At 44.7% G+C, this 23,938-nt stretch overlaps 1 protein-coding gene across 2 annotated transcripts; it reads left to right on the top strand.

The window, feature by feature from the left end:
* Positions 1-1,302: 1,302 nt before the first annotated feature.
* RWDD1 (RWD domain containing 1) lies at positions 1,303-23,144 on the top strand. Of its 2 annotated transcripts, XM_006258917.4 has the most exons (7): positions 1,303-1,484; positions 6,100-6,165; positions 10,040-10,170; positions 14,679-14,822; positions 17,396-17,528; positions 19,707-19,769; positions 22,832-23,144. In XM_006258917.4, the coding sequence occupies exons 1-7, from the start codon at positions 1,412-1,414 to the stop codon at positions 22,942-22,944; spliced, it is 723 nt and encodes a 240-aa protein (XP_006258979.1). In that variant the 5' UTR covers positions 1,303-1,411; the 3' UTR covers positions 22,945-23,144. The 2 variants fall into 2 exon arrangements, with proteins under 2 accessions (XP_006258979.1, XP_019335079.1); XM_019479534.2 differs by lacking the exons at positions 1,303-1,484; positions 6,100-6,165; positions 10,040-10,170 and adding an exon at positions 14,266-14,359.
* The last annotated feature ends 794 nt before the right edge of the window (positions 23,145-23,938 follow it).

A 23,938-nucleotide genomic window follows, 5' to 3' on the forward strand; every position in this document is an offset into this window, starting at 1 on the left:
GTGGGTGCATTTACACATTCATTAATGCGCGCTAGTTACTTCACATTTAATTTAGTACTTCTATAATCAAGTACTAAATAAATATACAGTAACGAGAGTTACTGCGCAGTAGCGGCAGCAAATGCTTTTTTAGTAATGCTACTGCAAAGTCTCCTAATAATAGCGTGCAGTAGCATATTAGTATAGTTTGTGCTGCCATATGCTACTGCGCAGTACGTCTAAGAGAATCTAATTTTAAAAATACTAAGTACAATACTAAGTTTTGACACACTTTTTAATGCTGCTGTAGGGGATCACCTCTGCCTGATTTCTTAGTCATTGATGCCTGGGTGTTGAAAACATTTAATCCATCAAAAAACAATAGGATCCACACAATGATTATTTTAAGGCTCTTGAGGCTGGGTCTTTTCTGGCTGCCCTTCCAGGGAATCAAACAGGATGAGGCTGAGGGCAAGCAAAACCCAGGGGGCATCTGGGTTCTGGAAGCTGGTTCTGAGACCTTTATAGAACTGGGAGACTCCTCCCTAGCTTGCTCCTGCAGACATATGGCTGAGGGCAAGCAAAACCTGGGGGCATCCGAACCCCAAACCTCTGGGCTTGGCCCTGTAGTGATGCTTGCCAAAGGATTTGGAAGCATCTGAAGTCCCAGGTGGAAGATGTTTGCCAGTAGTACAGCCACATAGTTCTTGAACGATTCATGAATTTGGAACCGATTTGGCTTAGAACACACACAATTTTTTTTTTTTTCTTCCTTAAAGAAAAATGTCTCTGACCTATGTATTAGTGGTGTTTCTTCTTATCTATATCTATACAGTAGTGGTGTTTCATTCTAATCACGGAAAAATGTGGACGTGGAGTTACTTTCTTTTAAGCGAAAATTGGGCATTCAAGTTGGAGAAAACCAGGACCCCTGGCCATAAGGAAGTACTGACGGCAAACCCCGAAGTCGGTTAACCCTCCCTGAGGGTGACTTGGGCTCTGCATATGCAGCAGCAAATGGCTGCCTCAAGAAGGACTGTACGTTTTGAACACTTTTACTACCAGTGATGCTACATCCTACAAGGGCTGAAAAGATCGTATAAATGCAGTAATTACCGCGCGCCTGGCACCGCTGCTGGAAACAAGCCCCCAGCGGGCAGCCCGACAACTTGCTGAAACCAAGGCTGCAGCGGCGCCTAGCAGCGCTCTACGTCATCACGCCGCGCCTGCCCGGCACAGAGCAGAGCCCCGGCTAATGTTACGTCATTATCCTGCATCTGCCCGGCCTGGAGCAGAACCCCGGCCAACGGCCACGCCATCATCCCGCGCCTGGCCAGGGGGGGAGTGCCTTGTGCGCCTGCGCGCGCCGGGCATCCCACGCGCCCCCAAGGGGGGCAGTTGGCGGAGACAGTTGCCCCGGCGGCGCGGCGCGATGACTGACTACAGTGAAGAGCAGCGCAACGAGCTCGAAGCGCTCGAGTCCATCTACCCGGACTCCTTCACCGGTCAGCACCACTCCCCCCCCCCCCTTGGGGCCTGGGCCTGGCCCCCGCGTCCCGGGGGATGGACGGGAAGCGGGAGGGGAGCCTGCCCCGCGCGGACGTGGCCTTGTACAGCCGGAGCCAAGGAGGGTTGACGGGACCTCAGGAGGCCGCCGAGTGCCACCCCTGCCGCTAAGTCAGAGCGGGAGTCTACAGGGTGAGGCGGACTCAGTGCAGCTACACCTGCCAGGGAGGGAACTGCTTTAGTCACTTTTTAGAAATCAATTAATTTTCTCAGAAAATCGTAGAAAATGAGGGTTGGAAGGGACCCCAGGTCATCTAGCCCAACCCCCTGCTGGAACTGGGACCAGCCCGGACTAGATCATCCCAGCAAGGTTTTGTCTAGCGGGGTATTGAAAACTTCTAAGGATGGAGAGTGCACCACCCCTCTGGGGAACCTGCGACAGTCAGTGCTTTACTACCCTCTTGCTGAGGACGTTTTTTTCCCCTAATATTGGACCTAAATTTCCAATGCTGTAGTTTGAGACCATTGCTCCTTCTGTCACCCGCCATTGCCGAGAACAGTCAAGCTCAATGGTGGGCAAAATATGGCAGGTGGGTGGATCTGGCTCCAGGCCACCATCCCCCTACTCTGTCCACCCTCAGGTGGCTGCTCATTGTGCCAGGTGGGTGGAAGGCAGCCGGGAGCTAGCGCCAAAGTCCCATGCCCTGGGTAGGAGCCGCTTGGCTGAAGCTGCCCCCTCTGTTCAGAGCGGTATGGCCAAGGCAGGAGCATCAGCCACAGCTGGAGGCAAGGGGAGCAGAACAGCCCTGCTGGCATGGGCCCTGACAAGTGCGCAGCTTCTGGTGGGGCTGTTCCTGTTGCGGCTACAGTTGGCTGAGTGCTGCTGAGCTCCCTCCACCTCCTGGTGACAGTGTGAGCCCAGTGTGAGCTGCAGTGTGGCTGCAGCTTTGCTGGGAACAGCCCCACCAGAAGCTATTGTGCAGGGAGCGGATCATGCCTGCCCCTCTCGAACACTGCTTCCCACCCACCAAGCCCCATACGGAGTTTTGGTGAGTTGTTGCATGCAGGAGTGGTGACCCAGTTTGCAACAGGTCATCAAAGCTCCCTATGTGGCCCTCAGGCCCAAATAATTGATCATCCCTGTTCTAGCTCCATCCTTTTCTGAAACCACCTTTCAGGTGGTTGAAGGCTAGTATTAAATCCCCCCCTCCACAATCTTCTCTTCTTCAGACTGAATAAGCCCAGTTCCTTTCAGTCTTTCCTCATAAGTCATGTCCCTCTGCCCCCTCACCATTTTTGTTGCCCTCTGCTGGACTCTCTTCAACTTGTCCATATCTGTTCTGTAGTGGGGGGCCCAAAATTGGACACACTACTTCAGGTGTGACCTGACCAGGCCTGAACAGAGGGGGAAAATTACTTCCCTCAATAATGCCATGCCATCAGGGGCAGGGCAGGGGGCCGCATGTGCTTGGCCCAAGGAAATGAGTCAGAAGTGCCCAGTGTCACCTGGTCCAGGCTTCCTTCTCTATTTCAAGCCTGAGGTCCCTTCTATCTGTACAGGTAAAGACGTGGTGGAATTGAATGCATTGTGCTTCCTGCCGCGCTACACATGCATTGCAAGAGGTGCGATTGTGGGATCGTACATTAGATCCAGTCATGCCTTATTGCCAGTACAAGGGTGGGCAGATGCTTGCACCAGCAAGGAGCAAGTTCTGCAACTTGGAACCCCCACAGTTGAGGGGCTTCCAGCCATGGGGGAGCCCAACACATCCCTGGGGCTGGGAGATGTAACTGCCACCATTTCCCAGCCTCAAGGGTGCTTGAAACCTTTGAGCCCCAGGGATTACATCTGCCAGGGGTTTCACTCTGGGATTTTAGGCTGGGTGTGGTATACCCCTGTGGCTGGGAGCCTTGTCTGCTCCTGGGGCCCCAGGCCATAGGGGAGACCCTGCTACACATGCAGATTAGAGTTTGATAGCAACCAACTGTACAGTTAGTACACACTTTTGTGTTCTAAGTTTATAGCTGGCTGGAGCTTTTAATCATGTGATACCTACTTTGTACATGTATCTGGTATTAGCTCAGTTTGTTTCAGTTGCAGCTCATTTGACTTTGGCCTTCAAGGCTTGTGTGTAAGTGACTGGGTTGCATCTGTGTTGGTGCAAGGCATAGATGCAGCCTTGCACCAAGCTATAGATCTTTCATCCTTACCATTATGGGGGGATGTTTGTTAGGTCTTGGACCCTGGAGTGTTTCTGGGTAAAAAGAGACAAACTGGCTCAGTGGGTATTTTGAAGGTTTTGTTTGGTACCTGACACGGAGCTTACAGATGGACGAGCCCATTGCCCCACATGAGATCCCTGTGAATTATTTGAATTAGGGCATCATGTTGGAACAGTTGCATCTAACTGGATTTCATTGGTATTTAAGCCTGAGGTGTCAGTGGCTGGGATGCGCCTATGTTGGTACAAGTCATATCCTGGTGACAGTAGTGGTGGGTGCACCAAGGCTCGCGCGCCTGTGGGTGGGTGGGTGTGGTATGAGGCTAAAAGAGGATGTTTCATGCAAGATGTCTTGGTTTATAATTCACATGCATACTAGTCTGAGACAGCAAGTTGCACATAAATCTTAAATGGCAATTAAGTCAAATTAGCCACTAATGTTCCAAGGCAAAGTGTTAATAATTTGGATAATTCACAGGTCCTTAATGTGTGACAGTGGGCTTGTCAGTCTGTAAGTTTTGTGTGAGATGAGATGAACCAAGCCCATTGTCTGCTCTTAGCCAAAACAAATGGCTAGGGCTTGTGTCTCAAGATCCAGCAGTCTCAGGATCATCTTGTAGATGGTATAGACATCTTACTGCATAGGAAGTTCCAGGTGTCTTGTCACTCTTCTTCAAACTTGCTGTGTGCCAGAGATTCTCCATCAGGGAGCTGGGACACCCTGGGGTGCTGCCAGATCCTTTGAAGAGTGCCAGGAGGTGTGGAGTAGTGAGTGTGCTGTCACCCCCTACCTTAGTGCATGTTACCCATCCCATATAGACAACCCAGTGGGTAACTTTCTCTCTGCTTGCTTTAATCTTCCAAAATCTTGTTGTGGTTATTTTGGCTTGATGTTAGGGTATGCATTGATTATCAGTTAAGACAAGGTGCTGAGTCATTAAGTGTACTGATTCTGCCCAGCACATCTTTGTGTTGCACCACCTTATTAGAGACACTACTGCCATCCACCCAAACCCATAAAAAAAGGACTACGAGAGTAAATATTCAGAGTCGATGAGAGAGATTTAGGATCTGTGCTCTGAATAACTGGCTGAAATTCGCCCCACCCATCCAACAAAGATTATATATATATATATATATATATATATATATAAGGAGCTCAGTCTCTCTGTGTGTTTGTCTGTAACGCTCTTTGTCAACTGCACCTGCACTGTCGAGAGGGCGGTGATTGGCTACGCGGGCATGGGGTGGGGGAGACAAGGGGGTGGGGTCATGGTGGCAGCGCCCCGTTCGCCACCAGGCCCTGATGTCCCCTTTGCCTGTTGGGCTGGGGTTCCCAAAGCATGCATGCACCCTACAACTTTTATTACCAACAGCTGGCAGGGAGGGGGAGGCGGCAGGGAAGAAGGGAGGGTAGAGGGGAGGGGGGGGGCCGAAAGCCCTGCTGCTCAGGGGAGGAGAAAGAAGCAGGTGGGGGAGAGAGCCACCACGATGGAGGCTGGTGGAGAGACTGTTTACATGGCTGCCCCCTCTGGCCCCCACTCACCCTTCCGAGCCAGCCATGCAAACACTCCTTTGAAATCCATCGTTCTTGAGGGCAATTGGCTAATGTTGACTAAGAGTTGTAACAGAGACTTCCTTTGGCTATTACTTCCAGTTGTGGATTAAAGCTCATCTGAAATCACCTTGCAAAGAGCTGGCAGCACTAGGTTTGCAAATTGTGTGCCTCCTTGCCAGACTACACAATGTTGTCACAGAGTCTTCTTGTGTTACCTCTTCTCTACACGTGTCCCTTGTTCAGTACTTAGGTAGTAGGAAGGGCCTCACTTTACCACCTCAAGCAGTTTTAAGCCAGTTTATATATTAAATTATGTACATCACGCATGTTGGAATACAGTGTTCAAGGTAGAAATCACTTTGTTTTGGAAAGCACTTCTCACTCTTGGAGCTTTCTTAAAATAGAAATCAACATCTGTTTTTTCTTAGAACGATGCACAGCAATCCTACATAAAATTAAAACAAATATTTGCATTTAAGACAAGCTGGCAGCCTGATTTATTTATTTTTTTTAAATAAAAAATATATCTGCTTCACAGAGAATAACTTAATCATTAGACCTGCAATGTGTTTTTGCTGTCTTTTGGTGGACAGAAATTTTACATTAGAATGGTAATGTTTCTAACACTAGTATTAGAAAAGCACTCCAGATATTTAATGTATGGGCAACAGTGGGGGAAAAGACTATGCGTTATATTAAGGGCTTCTTCAGCCCCTTTTACAGTTAGAAATGTAGTTCTAATGAATGAAGCAAAGTATGATAGAAGTAAAGTATCGATATGATTGTGAAGGGAAGGTGTCAGACTTAAGCTGTATCATTTACCTTTTTTTACAGTGTTATCAGAAAACCCAACGTGTTTCACTATAACTGTGACATCTGAAGCAGGAGAGAATGATGAAAGTAAGTATAATTTTTTTTAAATTACATACTTTGTTTCAAAGTACTCCCTCTTGTACCTGTCTACTGTTTTCTAAGGTATACCTCAAGGAGGGATGTGGACAACTTCACACTTCAGGAGGGATGTGGACAACTTCAGAAAGGTCCAGAGGACGGCCTCTCGCACGATCAGGGGTCAGCAGGGCAGACCCTATGAGGAGAGGCTCTGAGACCTGAACCTGTTCAGCCTCCACAAGAGAAGGCTGACAGGGGAGGGGTCTGGTGGCTGTCTATAAACTGGCCAAGGGAGACCAGCAGGCAATGGGAAAGTCCCTGTTCCCCCGAGCACTACTGGGAGTAACAAGGAATAATGGTCATAAGTTGACTGAGAGTAGATTCAGGCTAGATATCAGGAAGCACTACTTCACAGTCAGGGCGGCTAGGATCTGGAACCAACTTCCAAGGGAAATGGTGCTTGCTTCTACCGTGGGGGTCTTCAAAAGGAGGCTAAATAGACACCTTGCTGGGGTCATTTGACCCCAGCATTCTTTCCTGCCATGGCAGGGGGTCGGACTTGATGATCTGCTCAGGTCCCTTCCAACCCTACAACTATGAAACTTTTTGGGCATATTTTGCAGTAATTTGTGAAAAATCATTATGTCCCTCTGACTTGGATATTGAGATTAAAAATGCAGTTGCTGACTTGCGAATATGGTTGTAGGCCAATTATAAGGCCTAACTTTCAGAAATGTGAATATGATTGGTAGCATGGTATCAGAAATGAAAGCTGTTGTAGCAGCCTCAAAACAAATAAACTTGTACAGATAACTCGGACAGAATGAAAAGAGGGTGAGGGAGCTGGCAGAGTTTGCAATTTCTTTCTTTCTACATCTGTTACTTGGGTGTTCTGACTCTTGATATGTTCTATTTGTTTAATTAGAGCAATTCCTTAGTGATTGGTATTTTAAGAGCATAGCTTATAGTCAGTATTAGAAGCATAGGATTTTTTTTCACTGAGGCAGGGCTGTCCAATTTATTGTGCCCAGGGCTAAGGACAGAACTTACACACAAACATATAAGTGATTGGAAAGTGATTCAAATCTGTAACACAAGAAAAGTTCAGTGCACATAAGCTGCTTTCAAAATGGCCAGAACCGATTTGAGATAAATCTGGATGGGTGTAGTATCAGTCTTAACTGATTTCGATTAAATCAGTTTATTGAACTTCTGTGCCTGATCCCCTCCAGAATTAAGTTAACTCACAGTCCCCCACCATCCCAGGATGCTTTGTACCTCCCCTGCAAACTCCTCTGTGCAGGGTGGGCAGACGAGCCTTGGTGCAAGGGATCTGCTCCAGCCCAGCAGGAAGCCATGCTCTAGCACTCCCCAGCTTCTGGCCTGGGCCACCGCAGGCATGTGGTTGCATTTCCAGAGTCGAAAGTAAATGTCTGTTTACTTGCTTATCCATTCACTCGATGCAGCTTAGATTAACCTGCAAAGATTGAATTGATTCAGCCTCAAGCTTTTTGTTTGTACTTAGCCCTGGAGACCAGATCTGGACCATGGGGCTTCTTGGATGACCTATCTCCAGTGACTGGGCAGTGGCTTACTGGCACAGCTCCAGAACCCATGGGATAAATGGACATAAGTAAAAACTTATTTACGGTTCGAGTGTCCAGAGTCTGGAACAGATTTCCCCAGAGATGGGTACAATCACCTATTCTGGAAATCTTTAAAAAATGTCTGGGTGCTCACCTAGCTCAAGTCAGCTGACACCAGCAGTCTTTCCTCCCCAAATGCAGGGAGGCTGGACTGATGATCTCGTGAGGTCCTTTCCAGCCCTTTACATCTTTGAATCTGCTTGCTCCCCTGCCCTTTTTCTGATTTGAGTTGCCAGCAGCAACAGCAAGTGTGGAGGAAGAAAAGCAGTGGCAGCATTTAGTTCCTGGGTTCCAGAGCTGCACCAATAAGCCTTACAGGCTGCATTTTAAACTCTCGTAGGCTTGGACAGCCCTACTCTGAGGCATAATGCTGCTCTCACTAAAGACGAAAAGAGCAAGAGTAGGCCTTTAATCAGTAAACAACAATCTGTGTAACATAATAACTTACTCCGACATATAAATCCACACAACTCCAAAAAGCTTCTGAGTTTAATCAGCTGGGCACTGTTCAGACTCTTCATATTACAGGTTTGTAGTCACTTAGTACCTCACTATCATGCTAGTACTGACTAAGGTATTTGCATATTAAACACTTGTGCCAATCTGTGACAAAGCCTATTTATACAAGTAATACTCTTGGATTTCTATTGCGGTCAACAATTAGCTTCTAACCTTATATTTTATGTTGACCCACTTTTTAGCCTAGGCAAATCATTTTAGGGCCACATGCAAAAAATAAAAGGACTTGTATGCAAATACTTGTGCACTTACCTTCAGGACATTTTGGGGCTAAAGACTCGGAGTGTATGGACACCACCATCCTGAGTAAAGCGTTTGAGACCTGGCATTTACTATATTGATTCAATTAAAAAGGAGGTTTTTCCCAGCTTAATATAGGGAAGAAAAGCTCTTTGTCTTGCAATTGAATATGAGGCAGCATGGGATAGGCAGCTGCTGCAGCTTTCGCTGCAGCTCCAGCCCCAACCCCAACTGCCTGCCTCCCCTGCCATCTCTGTACCCACTACCAAGCCTCCCTTGCAGCCTCGGGCCTCAGGTACCCCATTTCACCCATGCGCCACTTCCCTTCCTGCCTGCTATACTCTCCTTTACCTTGCTGTTGTGCTAGCAGGCTCCATCTCTGCTGCAGCCTGGAGCATGACCCTGTAGCTACAGTGCCAGGCTAGAGCTGTGCTCTGTGCCCTGGGCTGCAGCACGGGTGGAGCCTGCCAGTGGCAGATCAGAGGTAAGAAGGAAGTGGAAGGGCAGTTGGTGTTAGGGACAAAAATATAGGGAAGGCAGACATAAGGCTGTGGGGGGCAGAAGCAGCACAGAGTGGGGAAGTGGAAGGAGGCAGGCACAAAACAGGTAAAAGGCAGGGGCTGAGGCTGGGGAGGGCAGACACAAGGGGTGTAATTGGGAGGGGGACAGGTGGCAGGGGGCAAGCTCTATGCTTCCCCCCCACCCCACTTGCCCCCTTGCTGCCTCCTTCATTACCCTTCCACTGCATGCCCCGTTACTGCTTATTGCTTGTCCCCCCCCACTGTGGGGGGGGTGGGGGGAGACAAGTTTAAGATGATCCTCCAGTAATTAGATTCTATAGTTGGAAATGTATTCATATAATCTAATTTTAGGGGGGTGGGGGGGTTATCTTAAGTTCAGGTAAATACAGTAATTTACCCTTCTCCTTGGGGTTTCCTTGTAGGTTAGCTCTAGATTGAGTGTGCTTGCTCTCCTCCCAGTGTCTCAACTTTTCTGGATCTGATTTGTTGGTTCTACATTTTATAGAGAGTATCTGCACCAGGCATCTACAAATTAAGTGTTGTGTTGTCCAGCTTTTAGATGCTATTGGATCTGTCCCCAAATTATAATGCCCTCAGTTTTTAAAAAGGGGCTTTGCTTACACAATTTCAGTATTTCATTGCAGTTTTGCACAGACTGCTTACTGCTTCAAAAGTTCCTTGAAGATAAAAATGATGAAGTAACTTGGAATATTTTTAAAACAAATATAAATAGCCAATACATGCAAAGTGTTATATGTGACATGTGATGTGTTATATGTGATGCTTACTTTGGCATAAGTTAAGACTCCTACATTATAAAGTTCCATTATGTTATTAATTTTGGTATTTTAAATTATATTGTGGGTTAATGCACTAGATTTAAACTTTAAAAATTAATACTGATGAAGTTTGAAGTAGTCTATGCTAAGATTGCCTCTTTCTTTTTATATACCCTAGCTGTCCAGACAACCCTTAAATTTACATACAGACAGAATTATCCAGATGAAACTCCACTTTATGAAATAGTCTCCCAAGATAATCTTGAAGATAATGATGTCACAGACATATTAAAGCTACTAGAGCAACAGGTATGGAAATACAAGTATGTATAGACTCCTGTTGATGGCATTTCAGCATTCATTGGTTTGAGAGGCAAACCAAGGACGCTAAGCTCTGACATCTACCACAACCAGAAAGTGTATATTTTATTTACTGTTGTAGGGGCTGACTGGCACTGAATCTGGAAAACCAGATTCAAGTTGCTAAGCGATTTAGAATTATATATATAAAGTGAACTCATCTTATGGTATTTTATTATCTATCTGTCTATCTGTCTGTCTTGTTTAACATAGTCAACTTGATCAATATTTCATTGCTAGTTTCTTTCCTTATACACAGTCTAGATTACTTAGCAGCTTGAATTTTGTGTGTTTATGTATTTGTTTATATAGAGAAGTTTGCTCACTCTGTATCAAATAAAATACCATAAGCAAATAACATGCCATAAGAAGACAGAGTTCAGTTACATAAAAATATATGTATATAAAAGCTTTAGAAACTGGCAGTGAAATGTTGATTTAGTTGATCATGTTAAATAAGAGACCTATATACCTACCTAACTGTAGGTATATACTACAGACCACCAAACCAGAGGGAGGAGCTTGATCCAGAGTTCACCTGAGAACTGGCAGAGGCCACACGATCACAGAACATGGTCGTCGTGGCTGACTTCAATTATCCAGATATCTCTTGGGAGGAATACTCAGCCAAGTCGGATTGGTCGCGTTCCTTCTTGACCTGCATTGAAGAGCTTTTCCTGACTCGGGAGGTGTACAAGCCAACCAGAGATAACGCTGTTCTGGACTTGGTCCTGGCCAAGGGGGATGACCTGGTGACCAACGTAAAAATAGAAGGTATCCTGGGTGATAGTGCCCATAAAATCATCATGTTCACTGTCTGTCTCAGGGCAGACAAATTAGATAGCAGGACTGAAGTTTTGGACTTCAAATTTGCAAATTTCAACAAACTCAGGTCACTAGTAGGGAAAGGACTATAGGACCAGGGGCTGAAGGTAAAAGGAGTGCATGAAGTGTGGTCGTTCCTTAAAGACACGATCCTTAAAACACAAAGGAAGTCCATTCCCACATGGAGGAAAGGTAACAAAAGGACTGGGAAACCCTCTTGGCTAAACAGGGAAATCACGGTCCTCTTAAGAAAGAAGAAAGAGGCGTATAAACAATGGAAGCTTGGGGCATGCCCCAAGAAGGACTATACAACAATGGCCTGCACTTGTAGGGAACAGATTCAAAGGCCTAATGTGGCAATTGAACTAAAATTATCAATGGGAGGCAAGGACAACAAGAAGGTCCTTCTTTAGGTATATAGAGAACAGGAGGAAAACAAATGGGAGTGTGGGATCACTGCTCAGCAACTCAGGACAGCTGGTTACCAGTACTCGGGAGAAAACTGAACTCCTGAATAACTACTTTGCTTTGGTCTTTCACCGGGCCAAGGGCAAAATCATGCCAGAGTGGGTACAGAATGAGCAGGGTAGGAATGACTGCCATCCTACTATTACCATACAACTGGTGTGTGATCATTTGAAGAAATTAAATGTATATAAGTCAACAGGACTAGATGAATGTCATCCAAGGGTGCTGAAGGAGCTGGCCAAAGTCATCACGGGACTGCTGGTGAAACTTTTCTAAAACTCATGGTACTCCAGAGGGGACCCTGAAGACTGGAAGAGGGCCAGCGTTGTGCCCATCTTCAAGAAAGGACGGAGGGAGGACCCATGCTAACTATAGGCCAATCAGCCTAACTTCTATTCTAGGGAAGATCCTGGAAAAATTCATCAAGGAGTCTATATACAGTAGGCTTGCAGAAGGTAGGATTCTGAATGACAACCAGCATGGCTACATTGCGGGCAGGTCTTGTCTTACCAACCTCATCTCCTTTTACGATCAGCTAACTCGCCACCTGGAAAAGGGAGAGGAGGCTGACATTGTATGCCTTGACTTCCAAAAGGCCTTTGATCTGGTTACTAGTATCCCATGATGTTCTCGTGAGAAAATTGGAGGACCGTGGGTTTAACTGAGACAGTTGGGTGCGTAGGGAGCTTGTTTCAGGATAGGACCCGGAGAGTTCTAATGAACGGGTCTCTGTCATCTTTGTGAGAAGTGGCCAGTGATGTCTCTCAGCGGTTAGTACTTGGTCCAGTGCTTTTCAACATCTTTATCATCTTTTGACATGGGGGGGGGGGGGGGGTGAAGAGCTCATTGGTCAAGTTCGTGGATGACACCAAATTATGGGGAAGTGTGGTCATGCTTGAAGATAGGTCCGCCTGTATCTGCAGCCTAGACAGGCTAGCAAGTTGGGGACATCGGAATCAAATGAAATTCAACATCAAGAAATGTAAAGTGCTCCATCTTTACAAACCTCCAGGTTTAGCAATGCCAAACTGACCAGCACCATGAATGAAAGGGACCTGGGGGTGAAAATAGACCACAGTATGAATATGAGCTGGCACATGCTGTAGCCAGCTGGACAAATAATACCCTGGCATGCATCAATCAATGCATCTCAAGCAAACTAGGGAAATGATTCTTCCACTGTACTCAGCATTGGTGAGACCACAGCTGGAGTACTGCGTCCAGTACTAGGTGCCGCACTTCAACAAGGACGTGGTAAAGCTTGAGAGAGTCCAGTGAAGGGCCCGTATGATCAGAGACTTGCATAGGAAGCCATATGAGGAAAGGCTGAGGGACCTGGGACTCTTCAGTGTGAAAAAGAGAAGGCTGAAAGGGGACTTCATAGTGGCTTACCACTGCATCAGGGCACACCTCAAGGGCTCGGTGAACAACTGTTCACCAGGGCACGCTTTTGGAAAACTAGGAGTAATGGCCACAAACACCTGGAAGACCATTTCAGACTCAACTTCAGGAAAAACTTCTTTACAGCCATGGGGTCTAGACTGTGGAATAGGCTCCCTTCAGAGGTGGTGCAATCGTCTACCATGGAATTTTCAAGACGAGACTGGATGGTCACTTTCCTGGGGTCACCTGATACCCTGTTCTCTTTCCTGCCTGGTGCAGGGGGTCTGGACCCAATGATCCCCCGAGGTCCCTTCCAGCCTTACAATCTATGAATAAGGTAGGATAAATTTGATGCCTATTGCAAGGTCCACAGTTCATAAATGCTTGAAACAGGCCAGATACAGGCATTATATTTCTGCCAGGAGAATTGCTGTTCTACTGGTAGAGAACCAGTGAACAAATGTTCATGTACTTTCTTCCAGAGGAAGTATGCCCTATCTGGGAGAAAGATCTTTGAGGTTGATACCTAGAAGATCTCCCCTTTGCTAGAGTTTTTCTTGCTCAGTAGGAGGAATCAAGCAGCAGCTTCCCCCTTGCCTTCCCCAGCCCAGGTAGGACTCCAGTCTGGGAAGCTCACAGGGAGCGTTGCGTTGCTGCTCCCTCTGCTGCTGAAGACCGTGTGAGGAGGAACAATGGCTGTTCCCTGGGCTTCCCCAGACTAATTCTTCCTTTTCCCTCTCAGTGCAGACAACCTTTCCCCACAGCTCCACTGCCCACAGGGGACTGGGAGGAATGGAGCAGCTGCTGCTCCCCAGAAAGGATTGCCCCAGAAGTTCCCAGAAATTTCCAGCTAGAGAAATGAATGGCTGTTCATACCCACAAAAATGCTGATTGTGTGTAAAAATGCTGACTGTGCACATTAATTTCTCCCATATTTCCCAACCCTTACTTAGCAGAATTTTCTTTAGTTGAATTCAACAGATTAGCATAAAGGTTCCTGGTTTTTCAGACTTACAACTAATTTTCCTTTAGTAGGATTTTTAGTCGAATAGAATATATAGAAGTTTTGCTGCACTTAAGAAACTAAAATTAAGACAGAGCCTTACTGCCAGCTTTGTTAGAAGAACCATCCTAGCATGTGTTTCTCATCCTTGGTTCTGATAACAGTTCATAGAGATTCCTTTCTCTCCTTCACTGGCTTGTGGAAGAGAAACTAGCTTCTGCCAGGGATTTGTGACTAATTAACTCATGCTTCAGAACTCTCTCTTCTTTTTTTGTAAATGCTTTTTCAGTTAGCAACACCTTGCCAATCCTCTTTGTGCTAAGACCTGCTGCCTTACTATTGGAAAGGTGAATGCACCTCCCTAGCCTATGTATATAGGGTTTCACAATTAATACACTATTCAAGAAAAGAAGCCTTTGGCCTCCACTATCTCCAGGCACCCTGGTTTTAGCACCTAAGGTGATGATCCTGTTTTTTTCATCTTTGTCTTTAATCCGAGAAAGTATCAGTAATCTACTGAGTGGATGGTGACCCAGAAATAGTAGAACAACAAAATGTCAATACTTATCTCAGAATCACTTTAACTGGCCTAAAACCTCTGAAATATATATATTTTTTGCAAACATTTTTGTTTTAAACTGGCACAAGGCAGCTTAATAATATGACTTCCATGGCTGCCGGTCTAAGCATAATGTTTTCCAAGCGGGCGTAAGGTGTGTCCTTATTCATAAAGAGCTGAACTAGTAAACCTCTGAAACGTCCTTCTTTTATGTTACAGGTAGAAGAGAACCTGGGGATGGTAATGATCTTCACTCTAGTGTCTGCTGTACAAGAAAAATTAAATGAAATAGTAGATCACATAAAAACAAGAATAGAAGAGGAAAAGAAACAGAAAGAAAGAGAAGCAGAAGAAGCAGAAAAAGTGAGTGTGGTATATTTCATTTATGGTTTCCTGTAATTCGGGGGCATCAAACACACAGACCACCAAACTGTTATCTGGATCCTGAAGAAGCCTAGAATTTGGGGTTGGGACCCCAGATTCCGGGGTAGAGAGCCCTGTCAGGGGTGTGCTTTGGGGAATAGTGGGGTGAGCAATGTTGGCTCATGGAGCTGCAGGGCTTAATTCTGCCAAAGTGGCTCAGGAACTGTGATGATAAACACTAGGGCTGTGCAAAGCTTTTGCCCCGATTTTGATTTGGCCCAATTCGGTGCCTGAATCTCCTAATCGAATTGGAGGACCCTTTAATCTCTCCAAATCGATTTGGAAAGATTTGGCGATTTGGACATAGACACGACCCTAAATGTTTTTTCTATATACCTCTAAGTGGCAGGTGGCTCACGAATGTTGCGATGCTGGGGCACATGGAGTGTCCCACAGGAGTGCGGGAAGCTCCCCAGCATACTTGGCAGCAGACCCGGAAGTAGACCAGAAGCACTTCGGTCCACTTCTGGGCCTGCTGGGGAGTGTGTGGTGGGTCTCCCCCGATATCCCCCTGGCTTGGCAACTGGTGTCTCCTGGGTCGCGGGGGGGGCACCTGGGGTCTTCCTGCAGCCTATCGTAAAGCTGGGGGAGTGCAGGGCGGCCCCAGCGTGCTCCCCGGTGGACCTGAAAGTGGACCGGAAGTACTTCCGGTCCACTTCCTGGTTCACCTCTGAGCACGTGGAGGGCACCCTGTCCCCCCCCCCCCCCCCACACACACACACACACACACACTCTCATGTGGGATGCTCCATCTGCCCCAGCATCACAGCGTTCACAAGCCACGCTGGTACCTCAGGGTATGTAGAAAAAACCTGTAAAACTGTCTATGACTGAATCACTGATTCTCCGAATTGGCGTCGAATCTTCAGATTCGGATTTGGCTGAATCAAATCGGGGACAGTGATCCAAATCAATGAATTGAATCAGTATCCCTGATTCGGGCTGAATCCGAATTGAAAAGGGCCCGCTTTGCACACCCCTAATAAACGCTAACACCACTCTCCCAGCTGCTGGGAGTGGGTCCAGATCCAGCTTGCAAGGAGTCCTGTAGTCCAGACCAGCCTGGGGGAAGAGGAGGAGCAAGTAACTTTTGTCACCCATGATATGGACACTTAGGGTTGATTTACTAATGATATTATCCCAGATGTTCGATTCAAAGGCAATATTTAAACTTCCTGAATTAGCTACAAATTGAATTAAACTTTGACTCACTAGAGCATTTACTAACTTAATACCGCACTTTAAAAATTGGTCTGTTCTGAGTTTTATTGGAAGTATGATGGTTTCTGGCAATGCTTAAAAGTACTGGGGCAGATTCTCTGCTTTCTCTACTTAGTTTACTGCCTGAGTAGCACTGATGGAGTTAAAGTTCAATCTAGTTACTGATTGCCAATGTAGGATAACCAATTTTTATGCCACTGTCTTTGTTGCCCATATCTTAAGCAGCTGGAGGAGGGTATACTAGAGCGTGCTGCATTGCACTGATAGATGTCTGACAGTGCCTGGGAGGAGTGTGCCAGCTATTGTAAATTGAAGCATTGTTGCTAGTCTCCCCTCCTAATGTGAAGTCTACCAAGGAGAGGGCAGTTGGCTGTGCACCTATTTTTGGGTAGATCAACTTAAAGAGGAAGCTTTCCACACCCTGACATCCAGAATGAGGAAGGCACTATTTATTTAGTCTATTTCTCTTTGCCTCTAGTGTTGCTGTTTCCATTCTCAGGCTATGTTATGGTAGATACCATCACTAGGTCCTTGCTTCTTTCTACTGGGAGCTGTAAGGCTTAGGACTCGATATCCCTTCACTTGCAGTCTTTTTCTACTCATGTTCTTGAGTTTCCCTTGTCCTTAACACAGCAAAGTGTGTTGTATTTCTGAAATCCCACGCATTGTGTGAGCTTTGGTTTTGGGGCTTCTCCATGCATGATGTACTCCAGGAATGCCAGGAAAGCCCCAAAGGTAGCTGTAGCCATGGTTGTGGGTGGGTAGTGTACAGTAGGGTCATGCTCATCAGTGTAAAACTAGTGGCATAAGGAATAATGACTTTCCTCTCCGTCCATAGTAATGGAGGAGAGGCATATGAAGAGAATTTCTCTTAATCTGTGGTGTAGATGTAAATATGTCTTCCTAGAATAAATATTTTCACAGCAAATGTTTGTACACAAAGCATATTGCTTTATATTCACCCTAGCACTCATCTACATGTTTTGTGACATGACTTAAATCACTGGTAAGATGTTCTGCCTACCAATGCTTTACCTTTAGTTTCTTACCTTTATTATATTACAGGTCCAAAGATAATTAAGATTTTTGGAAATCACATCCCTTTGATTACTTTTTTTTTCTATCCGAGAGCTATAAAATACATCATCTTTGCTAAAAAATACCTAGTTTTTAAGTTGAAGCCTGGTAGTTATGGCACCCAGTAACTCCAACCATGAAATTAATATTAATTTTTTTCATTATTGTATTGCTGAGCTGTATTGACAGACTTTTTTTTCCCCTCTCTCTCTCAGGAATGTTTCCATGGCACTCCTGTTACAATTGAGAATTTCCTAAGCTGGAAAGCAAAATTTGATACAGAGCTCTTAGAAATAAAAAGGAAAAAAATGAAAGAAGAGGAGCAAGCAGGAAAAAATAAATTAAGTGGTATGACTTTAAGACTTTCTCCTCAGGCTTGCCATCGTACCAGACCTGTATGGAAAAGAACAAAACCATGTGGCCAAGAATGTTTTTTTTATACTAAAGGATTATAGTAGTAAAGTACGGTCTGATTGTAAATGGGTTGTTAATTTTGCAAATAGTGTTAGCTCACTATTCTTATGTCTTAGAATGGAGAATTGAACATTATAGAAAGTAACACAACACTGTGTGTGTTACAGCGGCACCAGTCCTGGGTGCTAACCTGGAATGCAAAAATGGAGCTTCTGCTGCCACCCAAAACACTGAATCTTCTTGTTATGCCTCTGGTTACTGGTGGCTCCTGAACTCAACCAGCAAAAGCTTTGACACGTGAGAAAGCTAGGCACCTAAGCACTGCAAAAGAATTAGTTCTATATGTCAACATGTAGAGGGTAGATGAACACCTTGCTGGGGTCATTTGACCTCAATACTCTTTCCTGCCATGGCAGGGTGTCAGACTTGATAGAGACATAGTTGGTAGAGAGCCCTGTCAGGTGCTACCAACTATGAAACATGGGGACTGCAAAGCCATGTTTTCACATAACACACACACTGGGGAACCACCTTATGTGATGAATGATTGTTTACAACTGCATCTCTTTTGTATAATGAAGGATAAAGCTTTTCAAGCAGATGTTGTCCAAGGGTAAACAAAGGCCTCTGGTTTTGTCTCTGCAGCATAAAGGTTGCCATGTAACTATTAGAGTTTGATCTTGTATGTTTGAATGTTTTTTGCAAAATTAAGCTATTATGTTCACACAAACCACTTGCAGCGATGATACTAATATAGAAGAATGTAGTTTTCTGATTAGTAGGCATGCTAAATGATATTTGAGTAGTTTGTAGCCATTCAATTCTTGGAAGGCAGGTAGTGTAGGTGTAAAAAAATCATGCTTCTTTTCTATAAAAGGTCCTATTTGTCTCAAAATGGGTTTGTTGTAAAGGTGTAATGAATGCATGCTGACTACACCAGATGTGGGCCCAAGTGTTTTAATGGTGTGACCCACTCAGAGAGCAATGATCCTTATGTACATTAGTCATATCAGTGGTCTCCACTATGCCTCTTTTCCCTTCCTGTTATCTGTAGAGCATTCTCTGTAGTGTGAGTTGCATGTGTGGGAAGGGGTAAGGCCAGTGAAACAATGCGTCTTCCCCCATAAGCCATCTTGGAGTCCACTTGGGCTACATTTAACTCTTTCATAAAGCCATTTTACAGGTCTCCATGTCACCTTCAAGGGAAGAAAGCCCATAGACATGGACAGCACCTGCTTGAAAAGCTTAATCCTTCATTATGCAAAAGAGATGCAGTTGTAACCAAGCATCACATAAGTTGGTTTCCCAATAAGCATGTCCACATGTTGATGTATAGAACTAATTCTTTTGCAGTGCTTAGGTGCTCAGCTATTTCTTGTATCAAAGTGTTTGCTGGTTGAGATCAAGGCCCAGGAAGGTTTTTAGGGTTTTTTTCCCTCTCCCTCCCCTCATAAATCATATTGGCTTCTTGTGGAGGTGATCAGTTTCCCCTGCCCCCAACTAAAACTGGGGATTTTTGACTGGGGCACACTGCTGCTGCTGGTATTTAAACTCGGAGGTTCCTGGCAAGAGAGCCTTGATTTTTTTTTATTTATTTTTTTTTTTTTATTATTATTGAACATCATGTTAACTGGCAAATTAGGTATCAGGAAGGAAATTTTACAGAATAGGAAGGACTGTAAGATTGCTTACCTTCTGCACAGCGAGGCACAGTCCTTTTCCTAGTTCTCTAAGAATTTACTAGCCAAATCATTTCTCTGTTGTTGGAATGGCAGAGCACTGGCAGTGCCCTCATTTCCCTTGTTTTCAGTTATAACAAGTTATAGAGTACTCTTAGTGTTTTAGGTTTTCTGCCCTGTGGTTGTGTGCAAGGCTTTCGCGTGGCTTTTTTGGAAGGGGCTGGGAAATGGGGATGGGAATGTTTCCGTAAATAGTTGCCTAAGAATGCAGAAACTGGAAACAGTGGCCCAGGAGGTCTCTTCCAGTCCTGTATTCCAAAAATACCAGAGGCACAAAATTATGGCTTCAGTCATTAGAATTCTGAGTACACGTGCTAATTTCTCCTTTGCATAATTTTAGTGCTGTTCCTCTTCCTATATTTATGCCTTTCAGGAAAACAGCTGTTTGAAATGGATCATAATCTTGACACCTCTGATATTCAGTTTTTGGAAGAAGGTAAATCTTGTTGTTTCTGTTTCCATTCTTAGAGATTCAGTTATAAAAAGATTAAACTGCAAATAATGTTGATAATATAATACTTATGTTGACAGGTGAGCTGTTTGACAAGAGAGTAATTGAATGGTATTCCTTAGGGATCAGTCTTAGGACCTATCAGCTGCATTCAGATGAGTGCGCACACTTGTTTCTCCAGGGACAAGTAGCAGCAGCCTACCTTGTGCCTGGGGAATGCCTGTGCCATGCATATTTTGGTGCACAGCAAGTTACCCTGGGTGGGGTAGTGGAGTTTGGGGCCAGCAGCTGGATCACAGTTACTGGCCACAGCAGCCTTACCTAGGGTCCTGGGAGCCTCGGGCAGCTGCAGCCATGGCACTCCTGCAGCAGGAAGCCTGGCTAGTGGCCAAAATGTGGCTCTGGCCAGCCAGGCTCCAGTTTTGGGCTGCACGCACTGCCACCACATGCACCACCCTGTTTTGTTTTGTTTTGGCATGCCAAGGTTGTTGCACAAAGAATGCCTGCATGTGCGGTATGTGGTGCCATAGACAGGTCTGCAACGCCATATACCACATGTCTGTGTTCGTCTGGACACAGCCATCCTGTTTAACATTTTTATCAGCTGTCTTGGTAATGGAACTAGGACATGTCCTTATGAAATATGTGGACAATACTAAGGGCCTTGTATTATGTGACTCTTTAGCACATGTTAAGTCTTTGCAGTATTAAAATTAGAACATGTTCTGAGGAGTTGCGTGGTAATGTTTACAATGATCTCTAACACGCACAGCTTGCTGATTGTCAGTTCCAGCTGCTGCACTGCACCAGTCTTGAACTGGCTCCAGTGTAGTCCCAGTCCCAGTTCAGACCTACAGTCAGCTGATTGTTGGTCCCAGCCACAGGAATCTCTGGAGCTGCTGGCATCTGGCTGATGTCATAGCTGGGTGAGGACCCCAAATTGCTCGTAATATCTCTGTGAAGCAGTTCAACAATAGCTGGAACATGCGTTACTTAATGATATGTAGTAATATAAGTCTGCTACAATATGAGTATGCTTAGCATGTGTTTCACTGCTTGAATGTGCGATTGCTGACATTTTAAGTTCACTTAACGCGTGGTAAGGATAAGACTGGAGACAACTTAGGAAGAGAGGTACCTATGTGTATTAGTTGATTTGTAGGGTGGAGCCGCTGTGAAAGTGCTAGGCTGATTCAGGTAAGGTATACGGAGTAGGTCGTGTTGGTACTAATGCCATATAAGGAATTAGTGATGCCCCATCTAGAATACTGTGTGCTGTTCTGGTTAGCAGTGTTCAAAACAGATTAACTTGAACCAGTTCAAAGAAAAGCTGCTAAGAATGGTATGGGAATAGAGACCTTTTTATGTCAGATTGGCCTAAACTGGGGGGGGCGGGGCGGGGCGGGGCGGGGGGCTTCTCTTCCTTCGTTGTATAGGGTGTGATATTTTTGCTAGAATTTTCTGAATGCATAATAGCCAATTACTTCCTCTGTCATTGCAGTGGCTGTGCCCTTGTCTCTGCTTTTACCTGTGACATACTATGGGGTGTTCGTAATGCTTTTGGGATTGTGCTTTATATGGTTTTGTGTGAGGGTCTGAAGTGGTGATTGGGGTATTGCTTGGATAAATGAGTGCCTGAGAATGCACAGGTTTGGACCTTGTGACCCAGGAGCCCCTTCCAAGTATGCGGTATATGGATCCAGTCCAAGACCCACAGGCAGCTCCGCAGGCCACATCTTTGACACCTCTGCTTTAAACTAAAGCATTCACTTTTAACCAGATGATGGCACTTACTCAGGGTGCAAATAATCCTGCTGCTACCAGTGACAAAAATACCAAGTATATTTAAGAAGAACAGGGTTTGGTCCTCACTGAAGATCATTGCTCTCATGTCTAGTCATTATGCAGGTGGTTATAACAGCAGTATATGTGAATAAACAAGAAATTTAGGCTTAATTTCTCTTTATCATATAATGGCCTACAGTAACTTTGGGAAATACATTGTATGGGGAAACCCAAAGCAGTTCTGCATTATTTTTAAATGGGAATAATGCATTATAAGAGGCTCTTCTGGAGTGTGCACAGGTGAGTTTGGGATTTAAGTGGCCAGAAGATGTCACTATTGTTCCATGAAGAAATGAGCAGTGACATACAACAGGTTTTATCCATTAGTTGCTTTCATTCTTGCATTCACGTAAAACACACAAGTACACTTCTGCCATCTTTAAGACTTTCAGGAATCAGACTATGACATCTGAAAACACTTTTCAGAGATGCATCTACCTATATCCAATTGTTGTTTTCTTCTTAAATGCATCTTTTCTGTGAAAATAAAATTCAAACAATAGTCCTATCTACTCTGCTATATTTATTTGACAAAATTATTTACTTAAATGTAGAACTTTTAAAATGTGTGTTTCAGAGTTCTTCCACGAAGCTGGCTTCCTTAATGCATGGTTTTGTTTTCCATATGCCTTATCAATAATAAGGATGGATGGACTAAAGAAAGTAGTTGATTAAAATAGTTTTATTGCATAGTTCTAAATCTGCAGGATGCAGAACTAGGCAGTGCATTTTCTTTCTGCATCCCAAGAAAGACAAAGTCACAGAGTGAATATGTGTTAAATGATTTTGGCAAAAGTGAGGATGACAGACAGGTAGTCTTAAAACTTTACAATGCATGTTGTCTGATCAGCATTCTACTGAACTGGTACAAGTTAGGCATACTCAAATAATGCCTCTTCAGTGGTTGCAGTCCTGAAGGCAGTATATGGCTTATTTAATTCCCCTGTGTATGTTTTTATAAGACTAGAATCATACTGATCATGCAGCTCCACAGCAAAGGTAGTCAGAGTAAAGGGGACTGTGATATTTTCTGTAGTGCAAGGAATGACTGAAAGGTTTCAGGACATGCCCACCACCTTCATCAGCCTCTAAAACTACATATTTTCCTTTACTCTCTGAAGTTGAATGAAATAAAAAATGTAATTTTGTTCATGCATCCATCAAATTAATAAAAAATAACTATTTTTTTTTCCTTCTTGCAGCTGGAAACAGCGTGGAAGTAGATGAATCCCTGTTCCAGGAAATGGATGACTTGGAGCTGGAGGATGAAGATGATGACCCTGATTACAACCCTGTTGATTTAGAAAGTGACTAGATTGAATTTACTGAACTGGCTGTATCATCGGTGTTTGTGGACACACTTAACGAGGGAGGAGCAGACAGGAAAGCCACAGTATCTGTGGCTATACCAAGCATGTATTGGTTTTCTTTTTTTTGGAGGGGGAAGAAAACCAAAATACTTCAGGAGAATGCTCTCCTGATTACTTTCATTAATAAATTGACTTTAACATTTCAGGTGTGAAATCTTGGGCATATTTTTTTCTGTATGAAGTCTAGAAACCTCTATTTTCTCTTCTCTTTCCCTTCCCACCCTAGTAATTGTCCTGTGCACAGGTGAAATGATATACAAGGTGAAAAGATGCAGTCAGAGGCACCACCTGTACTGCAGTACAAAGACATGCTGAGGTAGGGTATTATGCCATCTCTAGGCTAGGGTTTATGTGGATATTTTGGTAACAGAAAAGGTAAAGTTTTAAATACAGTGCTTTTAATTATGTGCACACATAGCTATAGAGAAATTTGATGGTTTTAATCATGAAGGGTGTGGACAGAGTGAATATACAACTGTTATTTACCAAGTCCCAGAATACTGGAACTAAGGGGCACCCACTGACAAAAACAGGAGGCAGATTTAAAATGTACGAGAGTACTTTTTTTTACACAGTGTGTAGTCAACTTATGGGACCCATTACCACAAGAGGTTGCAAAGGCAGATAGTATAGCCAGGTTCAAAGAGGGACTAGACAAATTCGTGGATGATAGATCCATAAATAGCTATTAAACAGAACAGGCAGGGTTATGTCCTCTAGCACAGTGATTTCCAAAGGATGTGCTGTAGCATATGAGTGTGCCATGAGAGCAATGGAAGTGTGTGGTGAAATCACCCTGTGTGAGGAGGTAAATGCCCTCCTCCCTTATCTGAGTGGGACTTCCGGAAATACCAGCTGCAGCTAGAAGCTAAGGAGCACAAGCTCAAGCATGACCTCTAGAGCTGAAACAAATGTAGATGGTGGAGGAGGAGGCCCAGC

The sequence above is a fragment of the Alligator mississippiensis genome, chromosome 1 (assembly GCF_030867095.1).
Source record: "Alligator mississippiensis isolate rAllMis1 chromosome 1, rAllMis1, whole genome shotgun sequence".
In the NCBI taxonomy this organism is placed as follows: Eukaryota; Metazoa; Chordata; order Crocodylia; family Alligatoridae; genus Alligator; species Alligator mississippiensis.

Coding starts and splice junctions, on each gene's coding strand:
- RWDD1 (XM_006258917.4), top strand. CDS start 1,412: ATGACTGACTACAGTGAAGAGCAGCGCAACGAGCTCGAAGCGCTCGAG. Junction 14,823..17,395: donor AAGCAGAAGAAGCAGAAAAA/GTGAGTGTGGTA, acceptor TCTCTCTCTCAG/GAATGTTTCCATGGCACTCC. Junction 17,529..19,706: donor AGGAAAAAATAAATTAAGTG/GTATGACTTTAA, acceptor TATGCCTTTCAG/GAAAACAGCTGTTTGAAATG.